At 35.9% G+C, this 24,708-nt stretch overlaps 1 protein-coding gene and 1 pseudogene across 4 annotated transcripts; one reads left to right on the forward strand and one right to left on the reverse strand.

Annotated features, from left to right (window-relative positions):
• Nucleotide 1: 1 nt before the first annotated feature.
• LOC121725978 (ecdysteroid-phosphate phosphatase) lies at nucleotides 2-16,164 on the reverse strand. Of its 4 annotated transcripts, none has more exons than XM_042113195.1 (9): nucleotides 16,064-16,164; nucleotides 12,631-12,756; nucleotides 5,325-5,477; nucleotides 2,538-2,602; nucleotides 1,814-1,980; nucleotides 1,355-1,521; nucleotides 1,114-1,252; nucleotides 910-1,019; nucleotides 2-814 (listed from the first exon to the last, which is right to left on the reverse strand). In XM_042113195.1, the coding sequence occupies exons 2-9, from the start codon at nucleotides 12,653-12,655 to the stop codon at nucleotides 552-554; spliced, it is 1,089 nt and encodes a 362-aa protein (XP_041969129.1). In that variant the 5' UTR covers nucleotides 12,656-12,756; nucleotides 16,064-16,164; the 3' UTR covers nucleotides 2-551. The 4 variants fall into 4 exon arrangements, with proteins under 4 accessions (XP_041969129.1, XP_041969127.1, XP_041969128.1 ...); XM_042113193.1 differs by lacking the exon at nucleotides 16,064-16,164 and adding an exon at nucleotides 15,864-16,005 and having other exon boundaries at nucleotides 3-814; nucleotides 5,325-5,474; XM_042113194.1 differs by lacking the exon at nucleotides 16,064-16,164 and adding an exon at nucleotides 15,864-16,005 and having other exon boundaries at nucleotides 3-814; nucleotides 2,541-2,602.
• Nucleotides 16,165-19,636: 3,472 nt separating this feature from the next.
• On the forward strand, nucleotides 19,637-20,515 carry LOC121726119 (annotated as a pseudogene).
• The last annotated feature ends 4,193 nt before the right edge of the window (nucleotides 20,516-24,708 follow it).

A 24,708-nucleotide genomic window follows, 5' to 3' on the forward strand; every position in this document is an offset into this window, starting at 1 on the left:
ATAACATTTTAAGATCTTTTTACCGCTTAAAATTATAAGATTTATGGTTTTCACAACCCTCTTTGTACACAATTGTTCTTAAAAATGACAATAAATTATTTGCTTGACAGTTACATACTGTAATAAGTATTACTTCTAAAACCTGTGGTAATAACTAAGTAGGAATAGGTGTCTGTTAAGAGTTACATAAATCAATATTTACACTTGTAAATACAAAGAAAAAGATCTTCAATGCTTGCATTGTCTTATATAAAATGTCTTATTTAACATTAAATTGAACATAGGCACAAACAATAATTAAGTGTTTTCGCATGAGATCTATAGTCAACTGATAGTACCTATAGATATCATGAATAATAACGTCCAAATCATGAATAATAACTTCAATAGACCTACTATTCTAGAAAGAAATATTACAAATACCACCCGAGGAAAATGTTTTATGACAAAGATTTTTTTTTTCTTTCTATTATTATAGAAATGTTCAAAATATAACCAGTGTGACATCACTTTAACGGGCATTTGTGTCAAACCTGTAAATGACACGACGTTTATTTCTCTTGGGACGGCGCAACAATGTCTTGGAGTATCTTCCAGTTGAAGCGCCCTGAGCTGGTGCTGGCAAAGGGCGGGCAGGGCGGCGCCACCAAACGCCATGGCCCTTCACGTAGGGCCGCAATTGCGCAGTAGGGCACCAGTAGAAGAGTGTCACTAATCTCATATGGCGGGAATTCCTCTTTTTTTTCCAATCGATGAAGTGCGGTCGCAGTAACCTCCAATGTTGCCGCATGACCGACGAAAATAATGTTGCCACCTAAAAAAATAAAACTCGTTTAAAAAAAGTTTTATAGCTAATAAAAAATGTATATTCCTTATCGTAAAAGGAAAAAGTCCGTTATTACTGCTTACCTTCTTCCTTCGTGTCCCTAACTGCGGAATGTATAACAAATTCGTTTCGTTGATAATATTCTTCAACAGTTTCATCAGTGTTTAAACCGAGATTGACATATGGTTTATAACTGAAATAAACGAAAATAATAATAAATAAATTGCCATGAGTGTTACGTTATTATGTCCAACATTAGCTTTCCTAAGTTAAATATTGCCACTTACTTTAAGTCGACGTTATATCCGGCATTATGTAGCTCTTGCGGTGTCATGAAGGGAGCTAGACCCTTGGCTGCATACCATTTTTTATATTCGAATATTCCTGGCTCAACCCTTATTTTCACGGATGGATCAGCTTGCAAACCTGAAGTTATAAAGTGTTTATAAAAAATCTTTTTTAAAATGTATCATGACAAATACAGCATGTTACGGTACAGGATTTATAAGGGGTAGTGAATTAACGAACCTTTGAGCATGTGATGCGCGGTGGCGACGGAGCGCAGCGCGGCGGAGGCGTACACGTGCCTGAGGCGCACGCCGGCCGCGCGTAGCCCCTCTCCCACCAGCGCCGCCTGCAGCGCCCCCACGCGCGTCAGCGGAGAGTCGCGCGCGTACGACTCCGCGCCGCCCACTCTGAAAAATTCCTATATTTACTCTATAATCTATTACAAGTAAAGATTACGCAGTAGGTATATAATTATTCTAGGTGTTTTATGTTGTTTCCGATGTGCGCTGTATATTTTTAATGAATATGGGATTTTAAATAAAAGAAAGCACAACATGGCAAAATTGCAACATGTGCCGTCCACGCCGCGCTTTTAGTTTCTCACTCGAATTTAGCCCATTATTATAAATAAATCAATAAGGGTTGTTGTAAAGACCTACTTATGGATTAAGATTTAATATCAACAGTGCTGTTCCTCACCTTTCAGTTAATTTTTCTGGCATGTTAAGATCTTTCCGTGTGTATGTACCATTTTCATCAAAACAGTATGGAACCCATGACCCATAGGTAAGATCGACTCGTTCACCGTGTCGCATTGCAAAAACCCATCTAGATGCTTCATCATTTTTTGAACTAGATTTGCTCTCCTAAAGTAAAAATAATTTATCTAGTAAATGTATAATAAAATCGGCCAAGTGCGAGTCACACTTGCGCACGAAGGGTTCCGTACCGATACAGAGTAAAAATAAGCTTAAAATGGTGCTTTGTAAGGGAGCCCCCCTTAATTTTATTTTAATATTATTATTAAATATTAAAGTACATAATTATATAACAAAAGAATGTGTGAAAAATTCAAGTGCCTACCTCTTACCATTATAGATATAGAGCGAAAAAAATCACGTTTGTTGTATGGGAGCCCCTGTTAAATATTTATTTTATTTTGTTTCCAGTATTTTTGTTATAGCGGCAACAGATATACACAATCTGTTAAGATTTCAGAAGTCTAGCTATAGCGGTTCTTGATGACAGACAGACAGATAGACGGACAGACAGTAGGACAGACAACGAAGTCTTAGTAATAGGGTCGTTTATACCCTTTGGGTACGGAACCCTAAAAATTAAAAACATAATAAATCAGACAGTGCAGCTGGGTAGTATTTAATACTTTATATGACCAAAATAATATAAAAAAATATGCAATTACGTATTTTGTATCTACTGTTGAATGATTTCCTCCATTAACATTGGCCTTCCAATCATAACCAGGCTCTGAAAAAAACAAAGTCAACTATTAACATGCATAATTTTATCTACTTGAGAAAAAGAGCCCTATTCATGCTGAATTGTGGTAAAAAGTGATCTCATGACATCATATTTTGAACAATATATTATGTAAATCATAGGGCTAGTCACAAAGTAACAATAAATGCCTTTTATTTTGACATAAGGGCAATTCCATGTATAAGTCTACCATAAACTAAGAAAATAAATACCTGATTTTTGTATTAAAAATACTTAATTATAGTGACATCAATAAGATACTATTAAGATTTTATAGAAGCAACAAAGCATTTTTTTTTCTAGCAAAGCTGCCATTTATATGAGATGATGTCGTGAACGCTGACTGATGATGGCTGACTGAGTTTTTTTATTATGAAGATGACTTAGTTTTTTATGTATTTTAAATTCTTTTTATATTTTTGTTACACGCTGATTGTTCAAACAATTAAATACCGATATAGCTTTTGAGATTCGAGAAAATTCATTTTTATAAAGATATAATAGGCTTGTAAGATCACAGTGTCGAGTTGTAGTGTCGGTCACATTAAAAAAACATTACTTTCCTCTTTAACTACAGTAAAATTACTTTTACATCAAAAACATTGACACTTTCCTACGTGACAGCGTTACTCAAATGATGCCGGCGTTAAAATTTTGTCATCTCTTTTTATAACCCCTAAACTCTTACCACCATTTTTGTAGTGTCAGTCACATTATACAGTCGATCACGCTCAAAAGTAGCGTTTTGTTTGTTATTTTTGCTGATAGATGGCGAAAATAGCTATAGAAAGCAGAGAGAAAAGCAGAAAGCTAAAAAACCTACCAGTCCACCTCAAAGTCAAATAAATCAAAAATTTAGCGATGTCTGGAAACGGGAAGCAATTGTCACAAAAATCTGGTAGTAGAACATGAGATTCTTAGAGATGTCGCAAGAAAATAAGATAAAATTATTGAGCTTTATACCATATTGAAGGTAAGGTAGACCTGCAGAAATAGAAACCTTCTAAAGTAATAGCGACCGAAACTCCATATTGTCTGGTCGTTCTTACCTCTATAGGGCTCTTAAAAAGGGAATTTTTTAGCTTAAAAAATGACGAAAGTCTGCCTACCCTGCCACTGGCTCTTGGGTTCTAATGTTAATTGTTTTTGAGAAGATTTCGTTTTGAGTTAATTTTTGACAAATTATTAGTGATTTCGTTTTTGTGATGTTTAAGTTCAAAAAAAGCTTTTTAATGAATTAACTAATTACTGATTTGCTTTTATATAATTTTAGAGTTAGGGGAAGAGTATCATGATTGGGTTTTTAAGGAAAATACCAAAAATACAGTATTAATCATTACGTTTATTATGCTTATTTATTTATGGCACAATGTCTTTATCTGACCACAATTTGGCATAGTATTTGGGAGATGAACTTATAGCATTTTAAAAAAATGATTTAATGATAAGGGGGACGACGACGTCGACGACGACACACATTTTACCACTTTGGAAGAGTCTCTCTCGCAAACTATTCAGGTTAGAAAAAATGATTATAGAAACCTAATATGATTTTTGAAGACCTATCCATAGATACCCCACACGCATAGGTAAGTTGAAAAAAAAAATCTTGTTTCAGTTGTACCTATGGGGACCCCTAAAATTTTTAATAATTTTTCCATTTTTGTATCAAAGTCTTAATGCGGTTCACAGACTACATCTACTTACCAAGTTTCAATAGTATAGCTCTTATAGTTGCGGAGAAAAGTGGCTGTGACGTACGGACGGACAGATAGACAGACATGACGAATCTATAAGGGTTCCTTTTTTGCCATTTGGCTACGGAACCCTAATTAGATCGACGAGACACTCAACGTGATTTTCGTTTGTAAATAAAAAACTCGTGAAATCACTGATGGTTGATCGAGTATGGCTTTCTATTGGCCTATTGCTTTCTGTTTGTGTGTTTTTGTTTTGTAAGTGTTTGCAAGAGTCTAGTTTCTTGTATCTTGCGTGACCCCATCTTACCTTGCGTCCCCGTCATGCCTCCCCCCCCTCCCCGCCTTCCCTATTGTACGTGCTGATATATAAATAAGGATTCATGTAAAAATACCGACTTTTACCTGCACAAAGTGAGTGTAGTGTCAGTCACGTTTTGGGCTGTAGTGTCACAATTTCTTTTGCTAAGAAATATTTTTTTACATAACTTACAGGTTATAGGTAACCATTTTATAATAGTTTGTTTCATGCACTTTCGATAAAAATACAAATAAGAGTTATTTAGCACACAGAGAGGAAGATTATTGGTGTTTACAATAGTTACAAATACTCTCGGAAACGACTTCCTTTTGCATGTAGTGTCAGTCACGTTTATGTTTGACTAAATAAATGCTATTTGAAAACAACAGTGATTACCATTTTTTCTATATAAGTTAACTTGTTTAATCTGCTACAAAGCCATCTTAAAATTGATATTAACAACATAATATATGACAAAATAAAACGCAAGTTGTATTAAATGCAGAGTCAGTCACATATGGAATTGCCCATAATATTTTGTTCATATTCAGCCTTTTCAGTGCATATTTAGTATAAGTGTTGTAAATGTTAAGATAGAAGTCAGAACAATGTGTAAAATATGTACTTATTATATGGGGAGTTCTTACCCAATAGATGTTACAGTGAACATTAAGAAATGCTCAACTTTATTATAACAGAATAAATTATTTACCATGCATATCCTTTAGTACATTTGGTTGTTTATCTTGCCTTACAGATTCCCAGTAATCACTCCATTCACTGAAAGACTTTTCTGACTGCTCTAAGCCCATTTTTTCTGCATCTTCATATGGGTAGGTGTTCTTATTTTTCTCCATACTATCTGCTTAATAATTCAGAAAAAAATACAGCACATTTTAATGTTGCAACAATTTGAATATCATATAATTCTAATAAAAATAACTGAATTTATAAAACACTAGGGTTGGGTTGCACCAGAGGCGTGGTTAAAGTTAAAGTTATGGTCAAAGTTATGGTTATAGTTAAGGCTAATTTAACTTTAACCTTAACTTTAACCACAGAATTTGACAGAAGACGTCGCTGGTCCGACAAGGCTTTATAAGAACGTGGGCGGGGGCGCTGCTTGTAAAGGAGTACTGTCAAAAATGGCGTTTTTGTATGATGACAGCGTTAGTTCACAATGATAACGTATCGAGATACGTTTCCCCGAGAAGAGCCGGACACCCCCCTTTGTATAATAATTAAGTTAGAAAAAAAAAGAAAAAAAAATCTATAATAATATTATAATTCTGCAGAGTTTGTTTGTTTGTTTGTTTGAACGCGCTAATCTCAGGAACTACTGGTCCGATTTGAAAAATTCTTTTACTGTTGGATAGCCCATTGATCGAGGAAGGCTATAGGCTATATTTTATCACGCTAAGACTAATAGGAACGAAGAAATAGAGGAAAATGTGGAAAAAACGGGGGAAATTATATGAAAGGGCTTATTTGAACGCGCTAATCTCAGGAACTACTGGTCCGACTTGAAAAATTCTTTCAGTGTTAGATAGCCCATTTATCGAGTAAGGCTATAGGCAATATTTTATCACGCTAAGACTAATAAGAGCAAATAAATAGAGGAAAATGTGGAAAAAACGGAGGGAAATTATTTGAAATTGCTTATTGCTTATTATCTTAAGAACTACTGGAGCATTTTTTATGTTATTTGGCAAACATGAAGAATAGACCACGTGAAGGGACAAAGGCAATTTTTTCCGGAAAAATGTACGGTTGCGTGAAATTCCTAAATTACGCAAGCAAAGCCGCGTAACATCTATGTATAATAAAATCGTAGGAAAGACATTGAATATTTTTGTACAATAAATAATACTTGGGATGTGATCTACTATGCTAACGCGGACGAAGTCGCGGGCAACAGCTAGTAATAATAATAAAACAAAAAAATATACAGGGTGTAACAAAAATAAGTGATAATACTTTAGGGTGTGTACGTGTTCCTTGTAGCGAGTTCACTGTGAAAGTAACAGCGCTGAAATACCAAAAATTTTTTTCACTTTTCTATGGGGAAACTCGTGACGCTCGGGCCATTGCCCATACAAAAGTGAAAAAAAAAATTCGTCTTTCAGAGCTGCTACTTTCACAGTGAACTCTCTACAAGGAACACGTACACACCCTAAAGTGTTATCACTTATTTTTGTTACACACTGTATATGTGTAGGTGTATATCTATACTAATATTATAAATGCGAAAGTATCTCTGTCTGTCTGTCTCGCTTTCACGCCAAAACTACTGAACCGATCGCAATGAAATTTTGTACACAGTTATTCTAGAGTCTGAGAAAGGACATAGGCTACATTTTGATGTGGGAAAATATCTTATTTCCATGAAAATATCGATGAAAATTAATTCGCATTGCGCGTGGTCAGCGCTCATCCCGGGGGTCCTGGGTTCGAGTCCCGCAGGCGGAACAAAAAGTTTTCAATGTTCCTGGGTCTTGGATGTGTATTAAAATAATATTTCAAAAATCTTAAATATATTTTATGTATAATATTATAAAAAATCCAGAAATATATCGATGCAATGAACATTTTAGTTCTAATACGATTCAACAGATGGCGTTTTATTTTTTACTTCATTGTAACATAGAACTAATCATACTTATTAGTTATTATGTTTTTGTTTATAGTTTTTAATACGTTAGAATATTATGTTTAATAATATTATCACTTGGTATAATAATAATCAATCTATCTTATCTTATAGAACTCCTACTGCATTTCTAAGGAGTTCGAGTGTACCGTGTTGGCCTATATTCCATCCAGAAAATATATCAATGCAATCAACATTTTAATTCTAATATATGAAAACAGATGGCGTTTTATTTTTTACTTCATTATTGTAACAGAACTAATCATACCTACTTTATTATATATTATTGTTTTTATTCATAACTAGTTGTTGCACGCGACTTCGTCCGCGTGGACTTTAGTTTATAGCGCGCGGTGTCAACAAAATTTGTGTCAAATTTAAAAACTTTTTAAAACCCTGGTAAGTGGTACCCCTCTTAGGGCCGCGCTACACCGGAATGGCAGCGCTGAAAGTGCTCGCCTCGCTGCTGCCATTCCGGTGTAGCGCGGCCCTTAATTAATCAAAATACCCAAAAACAGCTGTGCAGTGTGCACATAATCTATACTAATATTATAAATGCGAAAGTACCTCTGTCTGTCTATCTGTCTGTCAGTCTCGCTTTCACGCCAATCGCCAAAACTACCGAACCGATTGTAATGAAATTTTGTATACAGATAGTCTAAAGCCTGAGAAAGGACATAGGCTACTTTTTTACTGGAAAAAAGGGTTGTAAAGGTCGTAAATTTGCTCAAAAAATTCATAATAGATGGCGCCGTGCGTCTTCTACATCGCACTGACGCTTGCTCAAAAGTCTTTCTATAAGAGGTGGTATCATCTTACATTTAAGTCTCGATTTTTTTCGATTGTTATATCTATTCTACGGTATTAAATAACTCAGTACTTTATCTGTACAGGCAGTGACGTAACCTTAAGACCAAATTTCACCAACGACTGTTAAAGTTAATGCTCGAATTAGTATCACGTTAGCTGTTTCGTTTTTCATATGAATGAAAGAGAAGATAGGACATTTTAACAAGCTGTTAACACTAACAGACGTTGGTGAAATTGGGGCTAAGCCTATCAATGATAAATAGTTTATGGGTAAAGTTGTGTAATTGGGGGGCTAAATAAGCTTTAAAATTTGGCATAAAATATAAAGTTTAATATAAAAAAATGAAGTACTTATTGTGTGCACACTGCACAGCTGTATTGATTTAAGGGGTACCAGGGTTTTTTTATAAAAGCTTTTGACACCAATTTTGTTGACATCGCGCGCTATAAACCGAAATCCACGCGGACGAAGTCGCGGGCAACAGCTAGTGTGTATATATGTGTGTATGTATGTATGTATATATTATATTGAATGTGTATATACACGTATATATAAGTACATAATATTTTATATGTATAATTGAAGGAAAATAAATAAAAAAAATATATTTACATGTATATGTTACGCTCAAAGACCGAAATCGCTCAATGAGCGAAAAAATGGCCCACAACGCGTTGTGGGCCATTTTTTCGCACGTACAGTGAAACAGCCACGACGCGTTCTGGCAATCACAAAAAGACCATAACGATATATATATATATATATATATATATATATATATATATATATATATAAATAAAATATATATTATTAAGTCATAATAATAAGGAAAACATACGAATGATGGATATTGTGTAAATTACAAAAGGGTAAAATGGTGCTGCAATTTACCATTTGAATGTTGTTTTGATCGCGGTAGCGAACGGTCGCGCACCGCTCAGCAACACACGTAGCAAATATTAATAAAATTAATTAATATTTCGCGATCCGCGCGGCTCACAGCCGCTGCACCGACACCATGGCGCACGTATCCAACGAGCTGCTGGCGTTCGTACAACACGTCGTCAACACCATGGACTAAGATGGCATCGTGCAGCTGTGCAGGTCCACCTACACCAACGAGGAGATCTGCAAGGGCAGGCTCGTGCTGTACGAAGCGCTCGGCAAGACAGCGCAGATGACGTCCCGGAGGAGAGACGGAAGCGAACGAAGCTTGCAGGACATCATCTCCCTGCTCAAGCAGACTAATCCTGCGGAATTGCCGGTGTTTGTGGCCCAGCAGCTCCACAAACTGCCAGCGGTATCGACGGACCACGTCAACGTATCCAGCCTGCTCCAGAAGTGTAACATCATGAGGGCAGAGCTGGACGATATGCGAGGTAGATTGGATGCCTCGGAATCCACCATCAGTGAGTTACGTAGTGAATTATTACAATTAAAAAGTAATAATTCATTATGTAGGTCACCCGAGCATCCGATCGACTCGATAAATATGCGTCGCGGAGCTCAACGCGACTCGCCGTTTTGCACGTCAGCGAAATCGAGTGGGTCAGCAACAGCCGCCGCCGTCAGCTCGCCGTCCGCGTCACCACGTGACGCCGACACGAAATTAAGGCCATCGACTCAAGCGAAAAATTATGCAAGCGTCGCTGCTTGCCCCGCACCGCCCCCGCGGGCAAAGGCGTGGGGTGCAAAAGAGGGCCGCAAGGCTGAAAATCTTCGACTCGACAGGGACGAGAGCAGGAGGTGCGACGAGGAGGGCTTCGTTCTGGAGAGGAGGAAGAAGAGGAAGCCCACCGTCCGCAACCACCGCGGCACCGCACCTTATGTGCCCGAGCTGCGCCTGCGGAGCGAGGTACCCGCGACGCCGCTCTACGTGTCGCGCCTGCACTGGTCCATGACGGTCGAAGACGTCGTAAACTACATCCGCGAGAAGACCACCTACACCTTGAGGGTGGAGCGTCTGCACTCTCGACACAAAGTGAATTTTAGTTCCTTTGTGGTGAGAGTGCCGACTCAAGTTTTATCCATCTTCGAGGTGGAGGAGTTCTGGCCCGCCGGTGTAGTTTACCGGAGGATCCGGGGGAGGCTCCCGAACGAAGCGCGCATCACGTTGCCGAAAGAGACTTTACGTGATAAAGTGTAGTGTGATTGTGTGTGTGAATGTGTAAATAATATTGTTACGGTACTCGAACCTTCTAAAAAAGTCCAACATTTTGTTTACGGGTTTATTTTGTTTACTTTTATTGTGGTACATACTCGAGCCTCCTAGAAAGTTCCCACGGTTGTTTACTTGTTTACGTGAATCGGGAACTTTCTGGAATCAGTCTCGCCATATAAAAAGCCGCAGGCAGGCCCAGCAATTCAGTTCGATCTGAGCGATCATCGAGGCGACAACAAGTGATCAATAGTGAGTGAACCAGTGAAACCTTCGACTTGGCTACGACCTAGGACAGTGATAGTGCTTAGTGATTGGACCTAGTGATTAGTGTTTGGACTTAGTGCTAAGTGTTGTGACCTAGTGTGTGCTTGTGTGACCTAGACTTAGTGAATAAAGTCTTCAAGAGAGTCAGCAGGTCTTTCTCTCCAAATCCTTCGAACCCTAGCACGTAACAATATATATTAGGATAAAATTGTTCGGCATGCATCCGTTGTCTGATTGCCATAACACAAGTTTTTACTTAGCATGGGATTAGACGACGTGATGTACGCTACCTAGCTTTTATACTATTGCATGCTTAATAAAGAATTTGAATTTGAATTGAATTGAATTGAAACAGCAGCAGGTTGTAACCAGGAGGGAGTTTAGTCCGTATGTTACTGGGTAACACCACAGTAAAGTCGGACATATCCTTATGGGCCGGCCCATAAGGAATCCATGAGGATTCTCCCGCCCTTCGATAAAATAAAAAAAAGACAGCGTTAGTTCCTTTTTTCGCCACGTGCATTTAAAGCCTTGTTGAGCTCTATGGTTATGGTTAAATATGGCGTCTTGATGGCGTCCATTTTCAACTTTAACCAAAGATTTGACATTTTCCATTGTAGTTAAAGTTATAGTTAAATTTACAGTTATAGTTAAAGTAAGTTGGTACAACCCACCCTAGATGTTTCGCGCGGCTTCACCCGCGTAATTTAGGAATGTCACGGAAACCGTACATTTTTCCGCAAAAAAAGAAACCTATCACGTGGTCTATTCTTCATGCGTGCCAAAGAACATAAAAATTGCTCCAGTAGTTTCTTAAGATATTAATAAACAATTTTAAATAATTTCCCCGGTTTTTTCCACATTTTCCTCTATTTCTTCGCCCTTATTAGTCTTTGCGTGATAAAATATAGCCTCTGCCTATAGCCTTCCTCGATAAATGGGCATCTAACACTGAAAGATTTTTTCAAATCGGATCAGTAGTTCCTATTATATTACTAGCGACCCGCCTCGGCTTCGCACGGGTATAAAATAAATTATGGCCTAAGTCACTGAAAAAATGTTTTAAATCGATTCAGTAGTTTGATTTTAAATAATTTATATTAATTATAATTACTACCCGTGGCCCACATTGGTCGGTACTGCCGCAAAAGCTACTTACGTCCCGCAATTTCCGTCCGTCCGTCCCGACCGGAGGCCCAATCCCCTACCCTATTCCCTTCCCTACCCTCCCCTATTCCCTTCCCTACCCTCCCCTATTCCCTTTCCTTCCCTTCCCATCCCTGCCCTCCCCTATTACCCTATTCCCTCTTAAAGGGCCGGGAACGCACCTGCAGCACTTCTGATGCTGCGAGTGTCCATGGGCGACGGAAGTTGCTTTCCACCAGGTGACCCGTTTGCTCGTTTGCCCCCTTATTTCATAAAAAAAATATGATATACCATCGTGGAGTTTTCTTTACCTTTTCAATGTGTACAATGCGCACCCCTGCATTGGTACCTACTTGTACTATTATCTATTCTGTGGCATTGGTAGCGCCCACTTCGAAACGGGCGTAAATCGCAATATTTTAATTTCGCCATAACTTCTAAACCAAACGTCCAATTTTAATCATTCAAAGAGCAAATATAATCTACATAAACTGTACTTAGTGATGAAATTATTTATTTTGATAAGGATTATTGAAATGAGTGAAATAAATGCGTTTAAATGTAGACCAAAAAAATCAAGATTTTTAAATAAAAAAATGGTTTTTGTGCCTCACTTGACATAGATAGGTATATTGTGTCGCGGACATTTTTGTAGATATTTATAAGATCTACATTTACTTAGAACATTGTATAGTTCTATCTTTTATAGTTTAGGCAGCGTACGCAAAATAAGTAAATTTTCTGGTTGTTTCCGAAAAACTGAAATATCTTACGGAACCCTATATTCTCCAAAATAAAAAGTAGCCGAAAGCTACATTATTTACGAGTAACATACTCGTAAATAATGTAGCTTTCGAATGGTGAAAGAATTTTTAAAATCGGTCCAGTAGTTTTTGAGCCTATTCATTACAATTAAACAAACAAACAAACAAAGTTTACCTCCCACCCTCCCCTATATAAGATAAGATAATATAACATTTACTAACCACTTGTGTTATGTTTTTCTGACATTGTCCTCTTAAGCACTCTAGTTTTGTGTGTATTAAAGCCAGGCAATTCACGAAAATATAAACTTACTCCTGAATATGGGGTGCTTTTTGACAGCAAGTTTTCTGAAAAATATAATATAAATATAACTATAAATGCGAAAATCTGTCTGTCTGTTACCTCTTCACGTCCAAACCGCCAAATCTATTTTGCTAAAATGTAGTAAGTATAATATGTAGATACTATGAGTCCCGGGAAAGGACATAGGATACTTTTTATCCCTATAAATATACAGTTACCACGCGATAAACGAATTTTGACGCAACGGAGTTGCGGGCGACATCTAGTAATCCTACTAATATTATAAAGGCGAAAGTTTGTATGTGTGAATTAATGTTTGTTACTCTTTTACACAAAAATTACTGTATGGATTTTAATAAAACTTTACAATAATAAAGCTTAAATACACCAGAATAACACATAGGCTACATTCTACAATTTTAACCGACTTGTAAAATGGAGGAGGTGTTACGTTCGTTTTATAATGTTCAACGATTACTCTGCCGTTTGGGAACCGATTTTCAAAAAAATTCTTTTGGTATATACATTATAGGATATCATCCTGTAATGGAGAATGTTACCTTATTTTGATTATTAGCAGTCCATATTCTCTGTCAAAAATAATAAATACTAGTGGACGCGGGCGCCCGGTTACGGTGTGACGTCATAACTCATATCACAATTATTGCCATTTGCCCGCGCGGGCCCCATACAATATACGTGATTTTTTGGCTGTTTTTGCTCTTTATCAATAACGGCAACAGGTAGGTACTTGCAATTTTCACTAAGGCCTTAATTATATGTATACTTTAATAATTAATGATAATATTAAAATAAAATAAAAAATTAAGGGGGGCTCCCATACAAAATTCACAATTGTTGGCCTATTTTTGCTATGTAGCGGTACGGAACTCTTCGTGCGCGAGTCCGACTCGCACTTGACCGATTATTTATTTGTATTTTTTTAACCGACTTCCATAAAGGAGGAGGTTATATTATGTTCGTCTGTTTATATATTTTTCTGTATGTTCAACGATTATTTCGCTATTGTATCGGGTGTAATCCGAATTTGGTACCATTTTCATAAAAAAGGTGACTTCATGAGGGGATCCATAAGTAATTGAGGGAATTCCTCGCTATTTATACTAAAACCACATATTTATCTGGATGATATTGTGATTTCGATTCATAATCTGAAGTAAGTAAGTATATCAAATTGAAACTTATAGTGATTTTGGATAAATAACGAAGTATTCCAAGTAAATCTTACCAAAAAGTAAGATTTTGCACCAAGATATTATACCATGGTTCGAAGGCGGTGAACAGAACTCCAACCTCCTTGAAGATACATGTTTGTGGGTTTCGGTGTTGTTTTAATTAAGAACTGAAAGCATATGCTACTAAGCATATTAGATTATTCGTCATCATCATAACTTCCCTCACACCACGCCTAATCGTATTTTGAACCTATTTAGTACTTTTCATAGTCTTTTAGGTTGAGACAGATGCCTTTGATCAATACACTGTCGTTTGATGAGTGATTTTGCGGAAATTCTTAAACTACTTTGGAACTGAAGGCCTCCAGTCCCAAAGTATTTTGTCATGGAATTCACGATTCTGAGCTGGTACCGACTTCAAAAGTATGAAGATTGTATGCAGAAATAGTTGAGGTTTCAGCAAATTCTTACTTTTTGGCAAGATTTACTTGGAATACTGTATGTATGCAGAAATAGTTGAGGTTTCAGAAAAACCTCAACTATTTCTGCATACATACAGTATTCCAAGTAAATCTTACCAAAAAGTAAGAATTTGAGGCACTACTAAAGAGTAAGAATTATTTAATTCTTTTTAGTTTTAAATTAAATGAAATTTTTATTTTATTTTAATATTATTAATTAATTAATAAAGTACACATATAATTAAGGCCTTGGTGAAAATTCCAAGTGCCTACCTGTTGCCGTTTTTGATAAAGAGCAAAAAAAAGCCAAAAAATCACGTTTATTGTATGGGGCCCGCAGGGCACAATTGTTATATGATGTCACAGGCGGTCACGGGACCGTTAGCGGGTCTTGATATTTTTCGAAACTTTGAATGCCTATAAAATCAAAACTACTAGGTATTTTTGACTACAACAAAAACTAGTGTGTTTGTATACATACAGGCTTTAGGGAGCGCCCATACAGTCGGCATGTCGACATGCCGACTGTATGGGCGCCGCAGACTCGATCGCACAAAAAGTCTGTCGTCTGTGATCTCCCTTACTGTGACAAAATTTCAAGCAATTTGGCATAAATAGTAACATTCTCCATTGAGGGAACTCTTCAAAATTTATATGGAAACAATTTATGTGGTGACTAGTGACTTCAGTTTCATGAGAAGTATTATGCTACCTACAAGTAAGGTGCTGAGAGAACTCCTGACATCTTATAGATATGAGTTTGGAGGTCTTGGTACTGTTTTAAGAACGGAAAGTGCATCTATGTAAATCACATTCATCATCATCAATAACATTACACCATGCATCATCACAGACCACAATATGATCATATTATTATTACCTAATGATTGGTACTTTTCAGTCTTTCAGGGGCTGCCCCGCAGTGTTACCCGCTGTTTAAGTGAATGCTCTATAATACTTTAATCTGTGGTGAATGCCCCCGCCGGGGCACAGCAAGTTTATTATATATATTTATAAAGAGCCAAAATAATAATTACTTTTTAAATGCTGTTTACACAAGCATTAGAACTCACAGCCTATCTGATATATTGTCCTTCTTTAAGCGCTATACACAGCCTATCTGATATATTGTCCTTGTTTAAGCGCTATACACAGATTAATATCGGGTTTTCATAGAAATAAAATAGCATCCATTCGCCTCAACATTATCTACAAATTTTTTACTGACTACTACAAGACTGATATCAATCTAAAATATTATAATACAAAACGTTATAATAATTAAGTATAATTATGTGACATATTTTATTGTACATAATATTTGTGTAAAAAGCTCAAAATTAATCAGAAAATCAAGTATCACCATCCAAAACAAAACAATATACTTACTTTATGATTCGATTTAACAAAATTACAAAAACACAATTTCATTGAAAGATATTCATTTATGTGTTAATATTTTTCTGTAGCTATTTTAATAAAACTTGTACTAACCTATAACTCGAGCGGCATTTTTAATACAAAAAAATACTTTCATTGTTGTCCCGTCACGAGATATTTACAGTAGATGTTCCCTTACTATGCTCAGCAAACTACCAGTGCGATCTGACGTCTTGGTAGCCAATCGAATCTAGTCAAATCATGCTGGTGATGATGGTCCTTGCTAGTCTAACTGGGACAATAAAGAAACCCACCTTTACTAAGTTTCTTCGTCTTCTTTAGAAGGTTTCGGTCTCTTTGGTCTCGATTATATTCACACTTCACAGTATCATCTTTTGCTAGCCAGACTCTATTAATATAATATTATATATACTTCGTGCTGCGCCCTCGAATCAGTATAAACTGAATATATTATACACTTGTAGTAACGCCAGGTCACACCATTGCTACACTATAGTCTATAAATTAAAGAGAAAAAAAAAAAAATTATCTATGTTCCCTATACTTTTACACTTCCGGTATAATGGCAACCACCTCTGCCGTTTGGCGCTAAGCCTCATTCATATATAGGTACTAGTAATCTGTGGCCTCATTCGCTTTTTAGTGCCGCGACACGCTACACTTCTATATTTTAGGTAAATACGTATTGAAATAAAATGGCGAAACGTGCATCCAATGAAGACAGTTTTGAATTTATAGTTCAGAAACTAGCTAGACTGGAGAAGGAAATAAAACGTTGTAGACGAAATAATTCGTCGTCAAGTTCAAATTCGTCATCGTCGAGTTCTTGTTCGAATTCGGATATCGTTATTGAGGATTCAACTTGTGAGTATTCTTACCAGAATTTGTTTCAGATATTTCAGATTCACAAATAATTTAGACTTTAGAATACATCAGAATTGGTTTTAAGACCTCTTCGCCGTATTCGCCGCAATTGCCATAATTTTGTGAGGGTAATTCGAGAAAAATCTGCTGCTATAATTATGGTGAATAATTGCATAAAAGTCTAAAAGAAATGCATCAGAATACTTTCGGAGTATATCGCCCCACTGTCTCGTGTAATAAGCACCAGATTAGTTTTGTGGGAACTATATCGCCGCTATTACACAAAATGAGGGTACGTATATTTTTACATTTTGTACATGTGATAACGTATTTTTTAGGTCAAAGGGTCATGCCAATACCTGAGACCATTAGTACTATATCAGCAGATGGACCTAGTCATATACTGGTACCACCAGGAGATCCTTCTATTGAAATCTCTAATATAATTTCTGTCGACGTTGCCGAAAAAGACGTTCAGATGGATATCAACGATATTGTAGGAGATGATCCATCCAATTCCGTCGAATTCGGTCCCGATATCAACAAGAATTAATTTAATCACATAGCGACATCGGGAATAGGCAAGGAAAATCGTAAAGAAATTCTGAAAAAATATCTACTATCCGCAAATTGTAATATCAGCCCCCCTTTTAAATACAGAAATCAAAAATTCGTCCCATTATGAACAAGCTCTCAAAAGAGACGCCGCAATAGAAAATCGCCAAAAGTTAATGGCCACTGGTCTAGCGGGCTTAGGTCGCATAATTTCGACGCAATTATCCGCTTCGGAGGTAGATAAAAAATTAGTTAAAGAATTAATGGATGTGGGTAGAATATTTTGTGATATTCAATACTGTAATTCAGAAACACGAAAACAATTCATCCTGTCGTTAGTAAAAAGTGATCTACGTAGTCACTTGACTGAAACAAAGATTGATAAATTTCTATTCGGTTCGAATTTTACTGAATCGATAAAAAATGCTAAAGCCGTGTCAAAGTCAAGCTTGGATTTAAAAGCTCAAGCTAAGAAAGATAAGTCGTCCACCTTTAACAAACTCGAATAGATATTTAAACTGGAAGACAAGGACTTCGAATCGCAGGCAGCCGGGTCCAGCGCCACGACAGCAGATGCCTGCTGCGCAGAGCGGGACGTCTCGTCCGGGACCATCGCGCAACTTCTCGCAGCGCACCAAGGTGATTCGCACCCGTCACCGGTAAACGAGATACGTTACACCGGTCGCCTCTCTAATTTTTACAATCGATGGACTCTCATAACACGGGACTATACTGTTTTGTCTTGGATAAACGGATACAAGATAGAATTCGATGAAGAACCTCATCAAAATTGTCAACCAGCAGAAAATACGTTTTCTGAATTTGAAAAAATCCGTTTGCCATCCGTTATCCAGGAACTTGTTGACATAGGGGCTATTTCAGATTGTCAACCGGTTTCAGAACAGTTTATATCTCGAGTGTTTTTAGTGCCGAAACCAAATGGTAAAATGAGACTAATTTTAAATTTAAAAAATCTTTATAAATTTATAACCACTCAACATTTTAAATTAGAAGATATTCGTACAGTCCTTAACTGGTAACTAGAGATTGCTTTGTAGCTAATATAGATTTAAAAGATGCCTATTTTCTTATCAAGATTCATGAAGACTCAAGAAAATATCTACGATTCATTGTCAATAATAAATTGTATGAATTTAATGTCCTACCAGTTGGTCTCTGCACCCTATGTATTTACAAAACTTATGAAGCCAGTGGTAAAGTTACTAAGAGAAAGTGGTTTTATGTCATCTATATACTTGGACGATTTATTTTTAGTTGGAGATACTTATCGAGATTGTTATCAAAATATTGTAATAACTCAAAATGTATTAGAGTCATTAGGATTTATAATAAATAAAGAAAACAGTTTGTCTACGCCATCGACGTCATGTAAATACTTAGGTTTCATTATAGATACTTATAAATGGCAAATAAGCCTACCACTAGAAAAACGAAATTTTATAAAATCGGAGCTTGAAAATATTGTAAATTTAAAACGTTGTAAAATACGGTTGTTTGCTCGCTTATTGGGTTTATTGGCCTCTGCATGCCCTGCTATTGAATATGGAAGGCTATATACAAAAAAAATAGAACGTGTTAAATTTTTAAATTCAAAAAACAATTGTGATAATTATGAAGCGTGCATGTGTATTCCGCGTTCATTATTACCGGACTTAAATTGGTGGACACATTCTGTTCACAGAATACTATTAGACAAATACGCGTTAGAGGTTTATTCTGACGCCTCAACTACGGGGGGGGGGAGCAGCATGTAATGGCAAAACGGCTAGTGGATCTTGGTCTAACGAAGAAATGTTGTTACATATAAACCATCTCGAATTATTAGCGGCCTATTTTGCGTTAAAAATATTTGTTAATGGTCATAGGAATTGTCAAGTTTTGCTTAGAATTGATAATACCACTACCGTAAGCTATATTAATCGTATGGGTGGAGTAAAATATCCACATTTAAATAAAGTCACAAAAGATATTTGGCAGTGGTGTGAGGCACACAAAATCTTTATTTTTGCATCCTATGTGAAATCGTCTGATAATTATATAGCAGATTTTGAAATGTGAAGAAAACATCCCGATATTGAATGGTCGTTAACGGATTTTTCTTTTAGAAATTTAAAAGAAAATTTACTTAAACCTCAAATAGATTTATTTGCTTCAAGAATAAACAATAAATGCCAGAAATATGTCTCCTGGCATAGAGACCCAGACGCAGTTGCTGTAGATGCGTTTACACTAGACTGGTCTCATGAATTGTTTTACGCGTTTCCACCATTTTCGCTTATTCTAAAGTGCTTACGAAAAGTTATCGTAGATAAAGCAGTAGGTATAATGGTAGTTCCTAATTGGCCCACGCAACCGTGGTATCCTTTGTTTAACCGGCTCGTTATTTCTGATTTAATTACCCTGGATCATAACGATATTATCTTACCATGTTACAGCAATCGCAATTTTCAAACGCACGTTACCCTGGTTGCCGGGATATTGTCAGGGAAGCGTTGCTTAAGCCCGGAGTTCCCGATGCTGCATTAGAAATAACTATAGCAGGGTGGTCTTCAAATACCATAAAACAGTACGATGTATGTTTTAAACGTTGGTATGTATTTTGCCAAAATAATAACGTTGACTTTTTCAAGCCATCGGTTGCACAGATATTAGAATTTTTAACAAAAATTTATAACGATGGGGGCAAATATGGTACTGTTAACAGCCATAGAGCCGCTCTCGCATTAATTGCTAATGACGTGTCTAGTGACATTAGAATTTCGAGATTTTGTAAAGGCGTATATAATTTAAGACCTCCATTGCCTAAATATAATACGACTTGGGATGTGGCTATAGTGTTAAATTACTTAGGATCTCTATTTCCAAATGAAAATTTACCACTAGAGAAACTTTAAAAAAAGTGTATCACTTTACTTGCCCTTGTCACTGCACATAGAGTGCAAACACTTTCAAAAATTAAAGTTAACGAATTAATTACTTTGAATGACCAAATTATTATAAAGATAAGGGACATAATTAAAACCTCCAGAATTGGAACTAATCAGCCAACTTTACATTTACCTTTCTTTAATGATCGTGTAGAAGTTTGCCCTGCAAAAACATTGTTAGCTTATATAGAAAAAACTAGATAACTAAGAAAGTCTGATTACATATTCATTAGTTTTCAAAAACCTCACAATTGTGTCACGGGACAGACCTTGAGTCGCTGGATAAAGTGTACATTAGGAGATAGTGGAATTGACATTTTATCCTTTTCATCACACAGTACTAGGCATGCTGCCTCTTCCAAAGCGTTTAAGCTTGGCGTCAGTCTTGACGTGATACGACAAGTCTGTCGTATCTGGATGGAGTGCCAATTCCACAACATTTGCAAAATTTTATAACCGACCTATTCTAAATGAAGATGACAATGTAGCCTTAGCTAAAACAATTTGTTCTCTTTGATTTTTTGTATTCCTTAGTTTTTATGTTATTGTTAATCATTGTTTTTTATGTTTATATTAAAAATCAAATGATTGATAAAAACATGATGTTTCCTTTAACATCTCTCAACATCTACAAGTGTATAATATATTCAGTGTATACTGATTCGAGGGCGCAGTACGAAGTATAATTAGAGATTAAACGAACTTACCTGTAGGTGAAGTTCAATCATAATTATACGGAGTGCTGAAGCCGTAAAGGCTTTCAAATATATTTTTTCTCCAACTTTTGAAAAAAATAATTTTTCTCTGGCTTTATACTAATCTGACCTATACTTCATAGGAAAATCGTTATAACTTCTAAACTATCTGACTTAGAGCATTGAAGTAAAGAATTTATTTAAGATGAAAACCTCCTCTATATTTTTTAAATAAAAAAGAACCGGTTTAATGTGCTAGATTTTTCACAAAAATCCATTAATTAAAAAATCAAATTTTTTTTTCTTAAACTTTGGTTCTTCTATGTTTGATTTCACGAAATTTATAACATATTGCCTGTGTAAGCGTAGTCCACAAGTTTAGCTATCAAATGAGACCTTTTTTATCTTCATAGGATATTTACATGAGAAGAAGTGGTCAGATTAGTGTGAAAGCCCGAGAAAAACTAAAATGGCTGCCATTTTACAACCGTGAGAGAGAGAAAAAATTTGAGAGCTAATTTGTCGATAAAATATGCCATAGATCATGACATTAAAGGATCGGACACCGGTGTCGGGACACATTGTATATTATGTAATTAAGAAAATTTAAAATAATTATGATGTAGGTAGTGTGTTTAATTTACGACATTACAAGAAACAATCTAATCTATGTAAAGTATTATAATCTTTGTATATGTCAAAGTCTGTCTCTGTCAAGAAAGTGAAGAAATTAAAAAGTGGCAACATCGTAGTGTCATCCCTTTCAAATTAATTTAAGAAAAAAGGGATGACACGTTTACGATGATGCCACTTTTTAATTTCTTCACTTTCTTGATGGACTATATAAAAAATGCAATAACTCGATTAAACGGTTGAAGCAATATAGCTAATTTTAGTCTTAAAATATTCCTGGAAGTCCAGGGAAGGTTTATAAGTGACATGAAGTTCACCGGGACATCTAGTCACTAGTGTTACATACCCTCTCCCTGAGAGCTGCAGAGCTACTTTGATGACCAGTGAGAGCTGAGAGAAGCTCACTCCTTTTTTTATTAAGGAACTACCTACTTATTTAAGAAAATACAAAAAATAAATAAATGAAAAACAGGGGTTTCTTATTTTAATAAAATATGATCATCCAAATAATATTCTACAATGCACTATGCAGCCGGAAACAGAATCATCGCCACTTTTTAGGTCCATGTAGTTACAGCGGTGGTGTCACAGTGAAGTGGCATTTTCATCTTCAATAATCAGCTCTTCAATATCCTAATACAGGGTTAATTCCCACTCCTTGTATTTATTTTCAGTGTTTTTTTTTTTTCAAAATGATAGTATAAATTCTCCCAGTCATTTCGGTTATTTCGTTAAACGCTTTTTCTGCTACCTGTAAACATAAAACGTAATAATTATAATATTATATAACGCTGCATCAAAGAGTTAAAGGAGTTAAGCACATACACTGTGACACGAGAATTTTATATACATCTAAGATACATAATTATGCAAAGCACCTAAGTCAAAGTATCAATCATTGTTAGGCGCGTTATATGATAGATTTCTTTGACAGTTCATTGTTTACGTAACCACACAATGATATTCTATGTTACTAACGTAACCACATAATACTTACTCAGGCTACTTAAAATTGCAATAAACAATAAAATTAACAAACCAAATTTATAAAACAAACGCATAATAATTTTGGAGAGAAAAATAAAATAAACATTATTAATTACCTGATACTATGGCGATTGAGCGATCAGAATCGGAAATGTGGACGCGAGAATTTCAGTGATATTTTCGCGGTTTACTATTTTTCTTCAATGAAAATCTTCAAATTTTCAGCACTATGACACGTCTTTCACTTTAATTATTAATAATAATCACAGTAACATGTAGTTTTCACATTGTAAAACTAAATTTAAGCAAATTAAGAATCTTTGTTTTGTAAATTTTATGTCATAGAGTATTCTATGTTACGTTAGTAACATAGAATATCATTGTCATAGAGTCACAGAGAACTTTATTATATACTCATAGAGTAATGATACAACAAAGGGACAAATGTCAAAAAAGAGTTGCTATTGCTAAAAAGAAAAGTTTCGCCTCCTAGACATTCTTGACGCACTATATATTTGTAGATACCTTGGTCGCTACCACAGAGTACCTTTTTTTATATACCTATAGGAAGTCGCTACTTGAACTTCAGTCCGTCAAGAAAGTGAAGAAATTAAAAAGTGGCAACATCGTAGTGTCATGTCATGTCCCTTTTTTCTTAAGTGGCCCATTCACTATCTCACTTTGCAGCCCGCCGTGCTGGATTGCGAAATGACGTAGCCCACACATTATCCTACTTTGCCGTCCATCTAGGGATGTGATATACTTGCAAAATTCAATATCAGGGCTTCTAAGTACGAATACGTAACGAAATGAAGCATATAGGCATGCTCTACGTGGAAAATTAAGATGGTTTTGTTAGAGTAGAACTTTCTAAAGTGTAATTTGAGGGGAAAACAATCTTTTTTTAATGTCACGGCTCACGTGTCATACTCCACACGTTAAAAACACATATGATACGGCTGCCGTGTCATCCGCACTGAATTAGTAAAATATAAATTAAAAGTTTTGATTTATATTCATTATTACTACCCGTGGCCCGCATTGATTGGTACCGCCGCAAAAGCTACGTCTCGCAATTTTTAAATATGTAAAATTATCTTCGAAAATATTCATTTACTTAAATCATATCCTGTAAAGGGCCATAAATATCTATATTAAATGGACAATGTATTTAAAGTGTTCAATTGAATACGGATTAATGCCGTATTGGTTAAAATTGCTCCGAAAATTACCCATTATTATTTATTTGTCGTTAAAAGTTAATGACAAAAAACTGTTATTGTGGGATAAGAGATAGACAATATACTATCGCGGAGTTTTCTGTAGACCTTTCCAATATGTATAATATTAATTGGTGCATTATTTTGAAAAATCTCGTAGGGTTCATGAAGCCTGCGTTTGCAATGTAAGCGGAAACAAATGTAATTATTTACGACATCACATTAGAAACCGCAATAATAACAGTATTTGTCCACTATTTAATGAATGTCATTATCTATTAAAGAAGAAAGTAGTTTTAAGGATTAAAGGGAAGAAAGGGACATGAGGGGAAAAAAGCGACTTTGTTTTATAATATTATATAGTGATAATCAGCTTGCTACATATACAATATACATTAATCTGTGTTATAATCACTACGTGGTTGACAATGGACAACACGGGCTTAGTGGAGTTTATCGAAATATTTAAAGAAAATCGCTGATAGTGGGACCAAAAATCCCCAGCCTATAGTAATAAGCAAATGAGAAATACGGCACTCCAAAATTTATTTCCATACATAAACAGATTGAAGTTTTTTATACAGATTATATTTTTATTTTATTTTAGATCATAATTTAATATTTATAGATATTCAGATTGAATTTTTAGGGTGCCACGGGGCTCGACACGTTTGGGAGTGGCAAGTGGGCAACTTGCAACGGCGGCAAGGCGCAAGAGGGGCAAACGAGCCGAGCCTTGTAAGGTTCCCTAAAAATACCTACTTGCATGGGACTTCAATTTGTATATGTATGGAATTAAGGAGCAACATCGTGTAAATAAAAAACACTTTAAGTTATTTTGTGTGGATGAGCTCGGCAGCGGTGCCATATATGTTTTGACGTGTGGCGTATGACCCGTGAGCTGTCTCAAATTACACTTTAGAAGGTTCTACTCTGAACAAAACCAGCTTAATTTTCCACGTAGAGCATGCCTATATCCTATATGCTTCGTTTTCTTACGTACTTTTAATAAGAAGCCCTGATATTGAATTTTGTA

The sequence above is a fragment of the Aricia agestis genome, chromosome 4 (assembly GCF_905147365.1).
Source record: "Aricia agestis chromosome 4, ilAriAges1.1, whole genome shotgun sequence".
NCBI lineage: Eukaryota > Metazoa > Arthropoda > Insecta > Lepidoptera > Lycaenidae > Aricia > Aricia agestis.